Source organism: Alosa pseudoharengus, unplaced genomic scaffold (genome assembly GCF_046254945.1).
Source record: "Alosa pseudoharengus isolate Yale_2024_CS ecotype anadromous, Long Island Sound unplaced genomic scaffold, YU_APseudo_1.1 YU_APseudo_1.1_scf_19, whole genome shotgun sequence".
NCBI classification, from domain to species: Eukaryota; Metazoa; Chordata; class Actinopteri; order Clupeiformes; family Clupeidae; genus Alosa; species Alosa pseudoharengus.
Window position 1 is genome coordinate 29,723,456 of NW_027468657.1, and position 12,114 is coordinate 29,735,569.

General features: G+C 41.2%; 2 protein-coding genes across 4 annotated transcripts; one reads left to right on the forward strand and one right to left on the reverse strand.

Annotated features, from left to right (window-relative positions):
* Window positions 1-3,746: 3,746 nt before the first annotated feature.
* Window positions 3,747-7,403, reverse strand: nsdhl (NAD(P) dependent 3-beta-hydroxysteroid dehydrogenase NSDHL). Of its 2 annotated transcripts, XM_076292964.1 has the most exons (8): window positions 7,360-7,403; window positions 7,133-7,192; window positions 6,731-6,892; window positions 6,412-6,558; window positions 6,110-6,238; window positions 5,515-5,657; window positions 5,066-5,168; window positions 3,747-4,725 (listed from the first exon to the last, which is right to left on the reverse strand). In XM_076292964.1, exons 2-8 carry the CDS (start codon window positions 7,151-7,153, stop codon window positions 4,393-4,395), a joined length of 1,038 nt encoding a protein of 345 aa, XP_076149079.1. In that variant the 5' UTR covers window positions 7,154-7,192; window positions 7,360-7,403; the 3' UTR covers window positions 3,747-4,392. The 2 variants fall into 2 exon arrangements, with proteins under 2 accessions (XP_076149079.1, XP_076149078.1); XM_076292963.1 differs by lacking the exon at window positions 7,360-7,403 and having other exon boundaries at window positions 7,133-7,329.
* Window positions 7,404-7,958: 555 nt separating this feature from the next.
* On the forward strand, window positions 7,959-10,284 carry cetn2 (centrin, EF-hand protein, 2). Of its 2 annotated transcripts, none has more exons than XM_076292262.1 (5): window positions 7,959-8,204; window positions 8,518-8,676; window positions 8,752-8,880; window positions 8,958-9,140; window positions 9,278-10,284. In XM_076292262.1, exons 1-5 carry the CDS (start codon window positions 8,202-8,204, stop codon window positions 9,365-9,367), a joined length of 564 nt encoding a protein of 187 aa, XP_076148377.1. In that variant the 5' UTR covers window positions 7,959-8,201; the 3' UTR covers window positions 9,368-10,284. The 2 variants fall into 2 exon arrangements, with proteins under 2 accessions (XP_076148377.1, XP_076148378.1); XM_076292263.1 differs by having other exon boundaries at window positions 7,961-8,204; window positions 8,958-9,095.
* Window positions 10,285-12,114: the final 1,830 nt, after the last annotated feature.

Here is a 12,114-nt window from a genome sequence, read left to right on the forward strand (position 1 = left end):
CCCATAGGTACCACCCCCCCCCCCCCACACACACACACACACACACACACACTTAACCCTTGAAGCCATGGTATAAACCTGTCAGGCGACTTTGCCCACTTGAGTCAGTCATGGTTTCTCCAGCCTCCTTGTTCTCAGGATTGTTCAGAGAATGTCTGGAATCTCTCCACCCCTTCACCACACCAACGAATGGAATGGAAACAACGCAGGACTGAGCCACCTTTATCTCAGTATCAGGTCCAAGTCATTTTGAGTGCTAGCCGCTCACCTTTCCATGCAAATCTATCTGCTTGACCTGTCATGCAAATACAGACTCACAATTTAACTCCTCCAACTCATAGCTAACAAATACAATACTGACATTTCTGTTTGTTGAGAACTAAAAATATCTGAAATAAAAAAATATCTGAAATAAAAAAATCTGGGTCTCCACCTGGACAATAAACTGGACTGGTCAGCCAACACTGATGCACTCTACAAGAAAGGGCAGAGCAGGCTGTACTTCCTGAGGAAGCTGCGGTCCTTCAATGTGTGCAGCAAGCTCCTAAAAATGTTCTACCAGTCTGTTGTTGCCAGCGTCCTCTTCTATGCAGTAGTATGCTGGGGAGGAAGCACAAGGAAGAAGGATGCCGGGCGAATTGACAGGCTGGTAAGGAAAGCTGGCTCTGTAGTGGGAGCTGAACTGGAGTGCATCACTTCACTATCTGACAAAAGGACCCTGAACAAACTGATCAACATCTTGGACAATGAGTGTCACCCACTCCACAGCACTATTGTTAAGCAGAAGAGCCTGATCAGCTGGAGACTTCGCTCACTGCCCTGCACAACAGACAGACTGAGAAAGTCATTTGTCCCCAGGGCCATTGAACTGTTCAATGCTTCACTTAAGGGAAGAGGAGAGATAGACTTCTCTGCATAGTCTGTCTGCCTCTTCACCCCCTCCATGTTTGGATATCTGTCCACTAGCCACTTTTTATTACTGTCTTTCTGCCTCACTGTTTGCATGCTATATTAGCACATATGCATAACCCCTCCCTCCATGCCACAGCCGAACTGTGGCCACACTTATACCTTTTCTTAAAATAGTTAAATATATAGATCTATAGCCTTTATTTCTGCATTGTTGCACTGTTGGACTTACTCATTTGCACTATCACCATGACCACTATCACCATGACACTCATTCACACAGAGAACCTTACCTTACCTTACTATGCACAGAGAATCACAGGCTCAGTCCCTGCCTCAGTCATTGCAAGCGCCTCTGATTGAGTAATCACCACTATGTGGATACTGTTTTTAGAATTGATTTAGATTAAATGTTAGTATTGTTAGATTTTAGTGGTTTTCTGTATGTCATTCTTTTGGTTCTTTGTTTAATACTGCAGAAACTGCGGGGACAGAACTATTATTGTAAGCAGACAGAATGTTGTCACCTTACAATAGCAAATGGTGTACCTAACTAATTGTTCCCCCACAAGAGACGTCTTAATTGAATAAGGCTATATCACTGCCTGCCCCCCCCTCCAATTTGACCCCAGACGTGAATGTATATTCTGGTATTATAATTAGCCAGGAGTTTCCCAGATCTTTGCTTCAGTTTCTTACCTTGGCTTCACCTTGCAACATTGTGCTGTGCTGTGCGTACAACAGGGTTACCAGAACTCTGTTGTTACATCCAGAATAAAGAACTATTCTTTCGCAAGCCAGCCTCAAGTTTTTACCTGCTCTTAACTACACTAGAATCTACTTGGTCAACTGTGTCTCCATTTGGAATTAAGGAGACAATTTCAATAGCATTCTTCAGTTGGTGTTTCCACCCAGTTGTACGTGAAATAAGGAAAAAACAAGATTCATCCTGAAGAGGACAACAGCCTGTTTCAACGGTGAGTCGTTTTTAATTATTCACGCTACAAAAAAGAACAGAAATTTGCTGTCTTTGGGTTAGTTTGACTAGAGTGTACCAGTGTGTGAGCAAGAAAAAGTTTTGCCTGCAGCTGTCTAGAAGCCAACAGTCCTGCATGTTTTGTGTGTATACAACTATTTTGACGTCGTAGGCCTGTTTAAGCATTTTGAGCTTTGCATTCTGTTTTTTTCATTTTGTGGATGTTTTGAGATAGATTTTTATCTCTTGGCTAATTTAGTAGTGGTGACTGACTAAATTAGAGGCTAACTGTAGCTTAAGGCTAAGTTAGAGTTTGTAGCTACTGTTTTATGTGCTTGTTAGTATTTCCCGCTGCGCTGTAAGACAGCGTTTCAAGTCTTATTCTGTAGTTCTATGGTGCAGGGTGTGAGGCTGTAACAAAGAATGACTGGCACCGCCCCAAGTTAGTGAAGATGAAATAGTTACAACGGTGAGAGATTTTTTGAACGGTCATCTCAGGATGGAGGAGACCGAGAAAAGGATTGAAATTAAATATGGCATTGTGAATGATGATGATAATTTGTGGCCTATGGCCGATTTCAGCGAGCGTGGGGGGAAATGCAACGTCTATCCGATAGAAATAAGCTGCCATTGTCTTTAGTCATCTTGAATCAAGCCATGCTCAGGCGCGAGGCTGCCGAGAAGAAGGAGGCGGCAAAAAGGGTTGATGCGCTCAAGAGAGAATTGTCTGAGCTTAAGGCTGAAATATCTGCTTTAGCAGAGAAGGAGAAGTCGCTAAAGGTGGAGAAGGCTCAGAATGAAATAAGGAGTGCCCAATGTGCGAGATCTGAGCCGATGCCAACTTGTTTAAATGAACAAATTCTGCCGGTTACAAACCACATCCAATCTGTTTGTGATGTTGAAGGTGAGAAAATGATCTTTAACAAGATACAACATGTGACCACTTCTGGTGAGCCTGCTAAAATGTGGATTGGGCAAGCATGTCAGACGCTGCCTAAAATGGATAGCCTGGGTTTTACTGCAGCTGTTTGTGCAGAGGTTGGCAGGGTGCTGGGCACCCAATGGTCGTTCCATGGTTTTCATCACCCACAATCCTTTACAGGAGTTGAGAGAATGAATCATTTTTTGAAGGAAAGTTATGATAAAGGCCACCAGGAAGGCTTTCCTTGGTTTGCGCCATTGCCACCGGTCGTGTGCAGTGTGAGTCCTACCAACAACAAAGAGACAGGGCTTGGCCCGCTTGAAGTCGTGACTGGAAAACCTATGTCTGCACTTGGTTTGTGTACTGCGATTGTACATTTGAGATCAGATGCTTTGAGTGGATATTGTTCTGAATTGGCTGAAACATTCAAAACAGCAGGCCATCAGTTGACAATGGAGTGTCACAAGCATCTTGACGGGGGACATTCCCTACCTGGCCATTGGGCAATGATTAACGACCCACTTAGAGTACTCTTTGAAGCTAATTGGGAAGAGCCATTCCACACATTGTTAGCAACTGATGCAGTCTCAGACGACCATGGCTAAACCTTGAGTCCTGTCATAGAAATTACATGATGCTGAACCTTAGGCTATTTGATGAAATTATATGACCCTTTTATAATTTGATAGATAGGGACATTTGTATTTTAGTATATTCTTTATCTTCTACTGTCCTTATTGCTTAGTTGTGTTTTTATATTATATACTTTAATTACTTTTTCTGCTGTTAAAGAATGTGTATGTGTTGTCTGTATGCTGCTGAGACCTTGAATTTCCCCTGGGGATCAATAAAGTATCTATCTATCTATCTATCTATCTATCTATCTATCTATCTATCTATCTATCTATCTAATATACAGAAAGCACGACATAAGGCAAGTCAGAAGGTTTTGGAAACATCTTCATTTGGGAAAAAGTCATATATGTTCATGAGAATAAGTCATTCCAAAGTGCTATGCATACAAAGTGGCATGGTAATTACAGCTATAAAATTAACTGTTTTAACTGCTGATTGTTTTTCATTTAACTGCTAGTCAAATATTAATTTCAACAACATAACTTTTCAGTTCTAAGGAATGTTGGTCCCAGCAGATGAGCCATACTCAAGTGTAACCCATTAAGGCATGACGTGTGAATTTCAAATGGGAATCTGGTATATGGGCTTTGACAAACAAGTGAATTCCTAAACATCAGTCAGCCCTTTTGTTGTGTGTGGCACACACCTACCCAGCTAAAGAGAAGGACACAGCACCACACACACTCACATAGGAAGGTAACCATAGTAACATGCCTGGAGACGAGGTATCAGACCAGGTGAGTGAGGCAGTTGAAATGCATTCATTTATGCATACTATGCATATTACAGTAGAGAACATATAGATTTCCAGTTCAACAAATACAATGACTCACAATTAGCAGCGGTGTCCACACATTTAGACAGTCTTTTTCAAACCAGTCTTAGAAACAGACACCCAACCAGGCAGCGCATGTGTGCGAGTCGCGAACTAAACAGGTCAGCAACCACGCTAGGCTCCCTTCCGCAGGTGCGGGTAACTCTCGACCGTTCGGGTGATGGCGTCTTTCAGGCTGACCGGCGGCCGGTAGCCCATGTCCTGCTTTGCCCGAGAGCAGCTGTAGTAGTGGTGGGTGCCCGCCAGGGCCACGCGCATGGGGGTGAAGGTGGGCTTGAAGCGGACCAACGGCCGGAGCAGCAGAGCCAGCAGCCAGAGCAGCAGGGCGATGCCGTACACCAGCTGGTAGGGGAGGTGGTAGCGTGGCGCGTCGTAGCCCAGCCCCACCAGCACCTGGGACATGAAGTCCCAGAAGCGCACAGGCTCGTCGTTGGTGATGTGGTAGGCCTGGAGGTCGAAGGGATTACACAAGGAGATTAAGTGTGATAACAGTATCTTCAACCTTCATACATCAAATGCTTTAACACAGTGAATGCTTGTAACACTAGGAAGCATCTGCACATTACACATAGTACAGTATATGTCACAGAAAGGGCAAAGGGTGTGTGTTTTTGTGTGACTACGCATGCATGTGAGGACAGAGTGGTATGGAAGGTGTGTACCTGTTTGGGAATGAGAGAGGATGTAAGATGGCTAGAGCAAGTCAGTAGAAAAGAGAAAGAGATAGAGAGAGAGAGAAGGGTGGGGATGAATGATAATTTAAGGTCATCTGTTAGCTGGTTCTGACCTTGCCACAAAGTGGTGAATCTGGCTTCAGGTGCTCCGCAGCCAGAATATGCCCATGAACCACATTCTCCACAAAAGTGAAATCCACTAGGTTAGAGCCGTCACTGCCAAGACACAAATACAGTGTGCCAACATGAACGTGTGAGCAAAACCTGACCGACTTGACCAACAATGCTGTTTAAAATACTGATCTAACAAGATATGCTAGTTTCTGTATTCATGTCTGAATTAAGGAATGTGAGAGTGTCTCTGGAAATCAAGAGGAAATGAGAAACACTACTAGAAAAATAAAACAGACTAAGAGCTTTGTGAAGAATGCTTTTTCTTATTGCTAAATTTCTAAATGACATTCTTTGCACCTGTTCAGGTGTCAAAGCATTTCATCATGACAGTAACATTTAGTAGTGAGATCTGTTTTAGTGATGCTGGTCCTTAATTATCATTACTCACCCTATGATAAACTTCATCTTTCCACGGCGAGCAGTGTCCACCAAGATGGGCACAAGCTGAGGGTCTCTAGGGCCAAAGATGCCATGGGGCCGAATGGCGACAGTGATGAAGCCTTTATCCTTGTTACAGGCCTCAAGGACCAGCTGAGAGCAACAGCAGAAGAAACTTTTGACTGCTTATTCTTAAACTGATGGGGCAACTCTTTGAGCAATGTTCCTGGGCAATTTTCTTTCAATATAGAACTTTTTTTATTGTTTGAGAACTTTAATCACCAGTAGGCAAAAGTCATGATCATCAAATCAGAATAAATTAAATTGGTTATGTGGTTGCCCAGCAACATTGCTCAAAAAGTTTCCCCATGCATCACCACCTTTACATTCTACTGTCTTACAGTCCTTAGTCAAGTATATAGATTGGAGGCCAGGTCAAACATCTGGCTTTCTGAGACAAATGAAGAATGCACTGGTGGGATATGGAGATTCGGCTGTTTTACGGTAAAGGCACATCTTTAAAATCCTAGCTCTAATGTTGGCAAATGAATTGTCACCTTCAAAAAAGACTGCCCCTGCCCCCATTTCTATTGAATCACAGTTACCTTTTCCTGTTGAATCTTGGTCTCAGTATAGTAGTCAATAGGTTTTTCCGCATATGGAAGATCCTCCTTCCCATCTTTAATGTCACTGCCCTCAAACACCACACTGGCACTACTCGTCAAAACCAGTTTCTGAAACAGCCGCCAGATACACATATTTCCATCATCATGTGTCATTAATGAAATCGGGTGAGCTTGTAATTGTTATGTGTTTCAGGTGAGCCAAGCATCTGTGTGTATACAGTACGATTCTTACATTGAGAAACATAGAAGTGAAGAATGCTCTATGGCACAGTGCCTCCTACCTGCACTCCACTCTCTTGACAGGCCTGTATGACAGTGCGGGTGCCATCAACATTGACTTTTTGGAATAGTGCACGGTCATCACTGGCAGGAGCTGGAGAGGCACAGTGAAACACCAGGGAAACGTCCTGTAAAGCTCTAAGTAAAGCCTAGAGAGAGAGGGAGAGAGAGAGGGGGAAAGAGAGAGAGAGAGAGAGAGAGAAAGAGAGAACCTTTGATGCCATTGCTGCATCCAAAAAATCAATGGAATGTCATTCTTTTATTGTATGTTTCTATGTCTCTGGAGAGAACGTGTCTTTTTCTAGCGGTAAAAAAGCTCACCTGTTTGTCGCAAAGGTCCCCCTCATGAAATGCCACTCCAGGGAGTTCATAACTCTGTCGAATGTCAAACACTGTAACTGTGTAGCCTTTCTCCAGCAACTTCTCCACCAGGTGTCTCCCAAGGAACCCTGACCCACCGATGACAGCACACCTTTTGCTGCTCTGAGCACAATAAAGTAAACAGGCTTTCACACAGGAATACTGATATTTAGCACTATAACTCTAAGACACAGTAAGGCTGATGAGTGAAAACACGTAATAGACCCACTTAGACTGAGTTACAGTAACAGAATAGCCTAACTACTGGGCATATCTAGTAAATTGGTCCATATAATTATTTTTGACAAGATGGCTATCCTAAACGAAAACCATACAATCAACTCGGTTTATTTCCAAACTTACTGGTCGAATGCGTGTGGCCATCCTGAACAGGATATTCCAAACCCGAACCTAAAAGAGAGGCTACAACATACAGCACGTGTCAAGACTTTTGCGTTAGTCTTACTCAGTATTTGAGAAAAATACAGGCCTACATGCACTAACTACATCCAGGCCGATTTAAACGTAGCTTAACACTTTACAATCTATCAAACAGGCTACATACAGAATTTCTGAATTCAACAACTCACTTGAAAGATGCTCAAACGCCACTAGTCGAAACGAGTCTCGATACAAATATGAGACTGCATCAGCTGACGAGTTGGTGATAATCTCATTGGTGGCTGAAAACCGCCGACATCAAATTGACAAGTAAGCAAAGCCAATGATACAAAGTAACGCAAAAGAACGCCATGCTCAGACCAATCAACGGTTATTTGTATCAGTCATCCGTCCTATCGATCAAACGGCCCACCTCTTTCTACTTTATGTAGATAAACTGTTGTAATATCATATCTCACTGTTGTTTAGGGCCTGGGCTTGTTATAGCCTATGGCTGGTTAGGCTAAATAAATATGCAGGCATGTGGCCTAGCTCCCTTTATTCAAGAGATCATCGCTTTTATTTTCGATATAAAACCTCAAAAGAAAAACAATAGGCCTAATGTAAAATTATGTATATTAAAAAAAATGCCTTCAGTCTACCGCTGTAAAAAGATGCATTCGTGCACTGATTGCACTGTTCAGAATGATTTGTGTAGATCTAATGCACACTATGCGACGCAAAGATCAGCCAATGATAATGCCCAATCTAATGTCACATGTTGCATATATCCAATCGATGTTGAGAGTGTTGTAGCCTTGCCGACCGCGGACCACCAACAAAACTGGCCAGATCATAATTTCTGGCCGACGATGACGATTACACCTTGAGCGAACGTAAACAAAATTGGCAATCTGGAAATGCATTAATATAAATTACAGTTGTCACGTGCTTGATCGGGCAAATTTACCGACCACACGTCGCGTTTATTTGATTGTTTGGGTATCGAAGGATCAGCTGGCTTTTGAGTCGGTAGCCATCTAGATACATAATGGTAAGAACGCAGGACAGTCACTACCTCACTTGATTCTGCATCACTACTGTTTTCTATGTGTGTAGGCCTATGTGATAGGCTATTCATCACTGTCACGATTCGCGCGTAACAATTTATTTGTGTAGGCCTACGTTTCTTCCTATGCAATATGTCGTGTGGAGCTGTGTCGTGTGTAACATGATTTGCACATGTAGGTGTAGCTACACCACACCACATGGGGTTTGGCGTTGAATTTTACAGCAGCCTGGCTTTTTGGAATATGAATGATAGCACTACTACAGTTACCTAATCCCACTCAACCTGTTGTCTACAGGCCACCAGTGCCAAGAGGCCATCACTAGGGGCGGTAGCTCCACGCAAAAAAACTAGCCCCAAACCTGAACTTACAGAGGAACAGCGGCAGGAGATACGGGAGGCCTTTGAGCTCTTTGATACAGAGGGCTCTGGTCACATTGATGTAAAGGAACTGAAGGTGAGCTATAAATCAGACTGTATTAGGGTGTGTTTATTCAAGAACAAGATGTTGAAGTGCTTTTTTTTGTGTCAGGTGGCAATGAGAGCACTGGGGTTTGAGCCCAAGAAGGAGGAGATCAAGAAGATGATTACAGAAGTGGATAAGGAAGGCACTGGGAAAATCTCTTTCAATGATTTTCTCTCGGTTATGACTCAGAAAATGGTGAGGCTTTGGTCTGTCTGGAAAATGCCTGTTTCTTTCACAATTCTGTTCGCATAACTAATTTGCCCATTTTATAGGCTGAGAAGGATTCTAAGGAGGAAATCCTTAAAGCTTTCCGGCTGTTTGATGATGACGAGACGGGGAAAATATCATTCCGCAACCTCAAGAGAGTGGCCAAAGAACTGGGAGAGAACCTCACAGATGAGGAGCTGCAGGTACATAACGTCAATGGGCTTGTTGAAATGTGTCACAGCAATTTGGTAAACATTTCCTTATTTCATTTTCAAGCATTTCCCCTCAAATGGGAAAATGGAGTCTAGTGACAGACAAATCTGTCTGTATTAGGTATGTGCAATGCATTGTTGTAACAGCTGTGTGTGGCTCCTTGCTCTTGTAGGAAATGATTGATGAGGCAGACAGAGATGGAGATGGGGAGGTGAACCAGCAGGAGTTCTTTCGCATCATGAAGAAAACAAGCCTGTACTGATCAGCTGAGTCTCTATCTTCAGCGGCAGGGGCAAGGGGCATGTAGTATATTTAGTCCCCTGTGGTCACTACTACACCTGTCCTGTGCACTGAGGTCGTTTACAATGAAAACATCACAAATTATATTAAATCTGACATTCCCATTCAAAACTCATCAGTTATATATGTATGGTTTTGCATTTAGCTCCATATACTGTTTGCCAAATACTGTTATGGGAAGCTCTGGTTAAATACATTGGAAGTCAGTTGTATAAGACCATTTACTTAATACCATGCCAAGTGTTGGTAAACAATATGTGCCATTATCTGATTTGCTCAATGGCTGATGTTAAAAAATTACAAAGCACAGCTGTGTAATTTTTATTGGAGATCGCTCCCAGAAACATTTTGGGGTGAGCACCAAAATCCTACAGTGCCTACATCTGCTTGGGAACAAAAGAAAACCTGTTTGTTGATCCTAAACACAACAATCTCATACCATTCCTGATGTTCACACATATATTTCAGTCTTGTAATAAAATGAAAGAAGATAGTTATATGATAAGAAATACTATAGTACTTTTTCCCTTACTGAATTCTGGCTGCTTGAATTTGTATTTTTGCTTGCCGTTGTGTGTTCAGGGAGTAAGCTCTGTATTTTTACCGCTGACCTCATCCTTGTGCCTAAATTGTGACAGAGGGTGTCTGTAAGCTTCAGGGAGGCCCCCATATCTGCTACCCCTTAGCACTGGTCTCTCTAAATACTTTCATCTGTAATGTTAAGTGATGCTGTGTCTGTATTTTCTTATATGTACTGGATATTCTTGCACCCTCTTTGTATTTGTACACCTTTGCCCTTGAGTACTGAATGTTTTGTATTTGACTGCATAAGCAGTTAGAATTATTTAAAGTATAAATATAGCAGTAACTTGAGCAGTTCCCTTTGTCAGTGCCTTTGCTTGCGTCAGCTATAATAATATGCTGTGCTAAAGATGCTCACTTTATTAAGGACCAAACAGGTTATCACAATTATTCTAAACGATGGTAGGGAGGGAGCTGGGTATAGGTGAATGGGTACATAATGTTACTCAAACAGATGGGACTACTTCCTCTTTTGTGTATTTACTCAGTTCACACCTTATCAGCATGGTCTTATGGTGAATATGTGGAGCTGGTTTTATCCTGATGTCACATGCTTTAGTTTATACACAAAATCAAACAAACCACAGAACTAGTAATGTTATACACACTATAAAAATGTGTTTAGTTCTTCCTTATAATCTTCTTATGACATGTTGATGGTCAAATTTACAGGCAATTTATAGGCATGGGTATCCAGCCATACACCTGGACCTACTATCCAGAGCAAGTTCGTTTTTTTTTTTTTTAAAGTGGCATGTTTATTTATAATCCATGTTGAGTTCACATATCTGATAAGAGCTCTTGATAAAAAATTATTCCCTTCAAAGGTCTTAGTAAAAACAATTGTCACAGTATTATAGCATTATTAACATATCATGTTACATTTGTGCATTGTCAAAAACTAGGCCTGGCTTTGTCTACCATATAACCTTGGATCATTTTCTGTTGCCACACAATCTACATTTTGTATGGGCTTAAGAACACTTCAACCTGCAGCATACATACCAAACAAGGGATTGATAAGAAAAAATATAGCAGAAATTATATAGGCTAGCAACTGAAATCATATTACAACCATTTTAATATTGAGATTTTTTTTATATTGGACTTTTAAGTGTGTTAAATGTTAGGGATGCACAATATTGGATTTCTGCCGATATTCAATATTCCGATATTTCTAAACTAATTTTGGTTGATTGCTGATTCTGATTTACACATGTTTTTTCTTTTTTCTTTAAGGGCTCTCCTGTACTAGAACATAACATATTATTATTACCCTTACTGTGATGACCTAGTTGCAGATATAGACATAAAACTAAATGTATACTTTAGGAAATATAGACATTAACTGAAAATAAGGGGAGTCATTGCAACATGGTGTAGATGTAAAATAGGCAATTTGACATTTTCAAATAAAAATGTAGATCTCATACTATTTGAACTAATTTGTATGATGCATCCTCTGAAACCCTGAGGACCCTGAATAGTCCAGTCATTTTAGGAGAAAGGGTTGAACAAATTGCAACACAAGCAAACTTAACTGATTTTGTATCCTCAATATGTTCTGAGTAAGGGAAAAAAAGCCCCGAAGAATCCCAATAGAGGAAAGTTTAGAAAAAGACCTAAATATACCCTATTCATGCGCCTATACAGTATTTTTCTCACGCAAATAGGGGAAAAAAATTAACCTTCACATATCACCATGAAAATTACTGAGTTGATTACTTACATCAAGACAAACAAAAAATGTATTATAAGATTTTTGAAATTGTTTGTTAACATGGGCAAACAGGGCATAATGTAATTATGTATAGCTAATGTATGGTGACCCAAAACGAATTGCAACATTTGACAAACAAATTGTCCAAGGCATGGAGGAAGATAATACATGTCTTAACTGGTATTATATCTCATCTAGAGGGTATATTCTTATAGAAAATATATGGTTTATGGTGTTTAAATTGTTTTCCCTGGACAGTATAGGCCAAAATGTATCCAATTTACACTAGATTCGCCTTTACAGAATAGAGGGCAGTGTATTGTGCATGGCATAGAGGAAGATGGGAAATGTCTTAAATGGTGTTATATCTCTTCCGGAGGGTGTATGCTTTCAGAAAATATATAGTT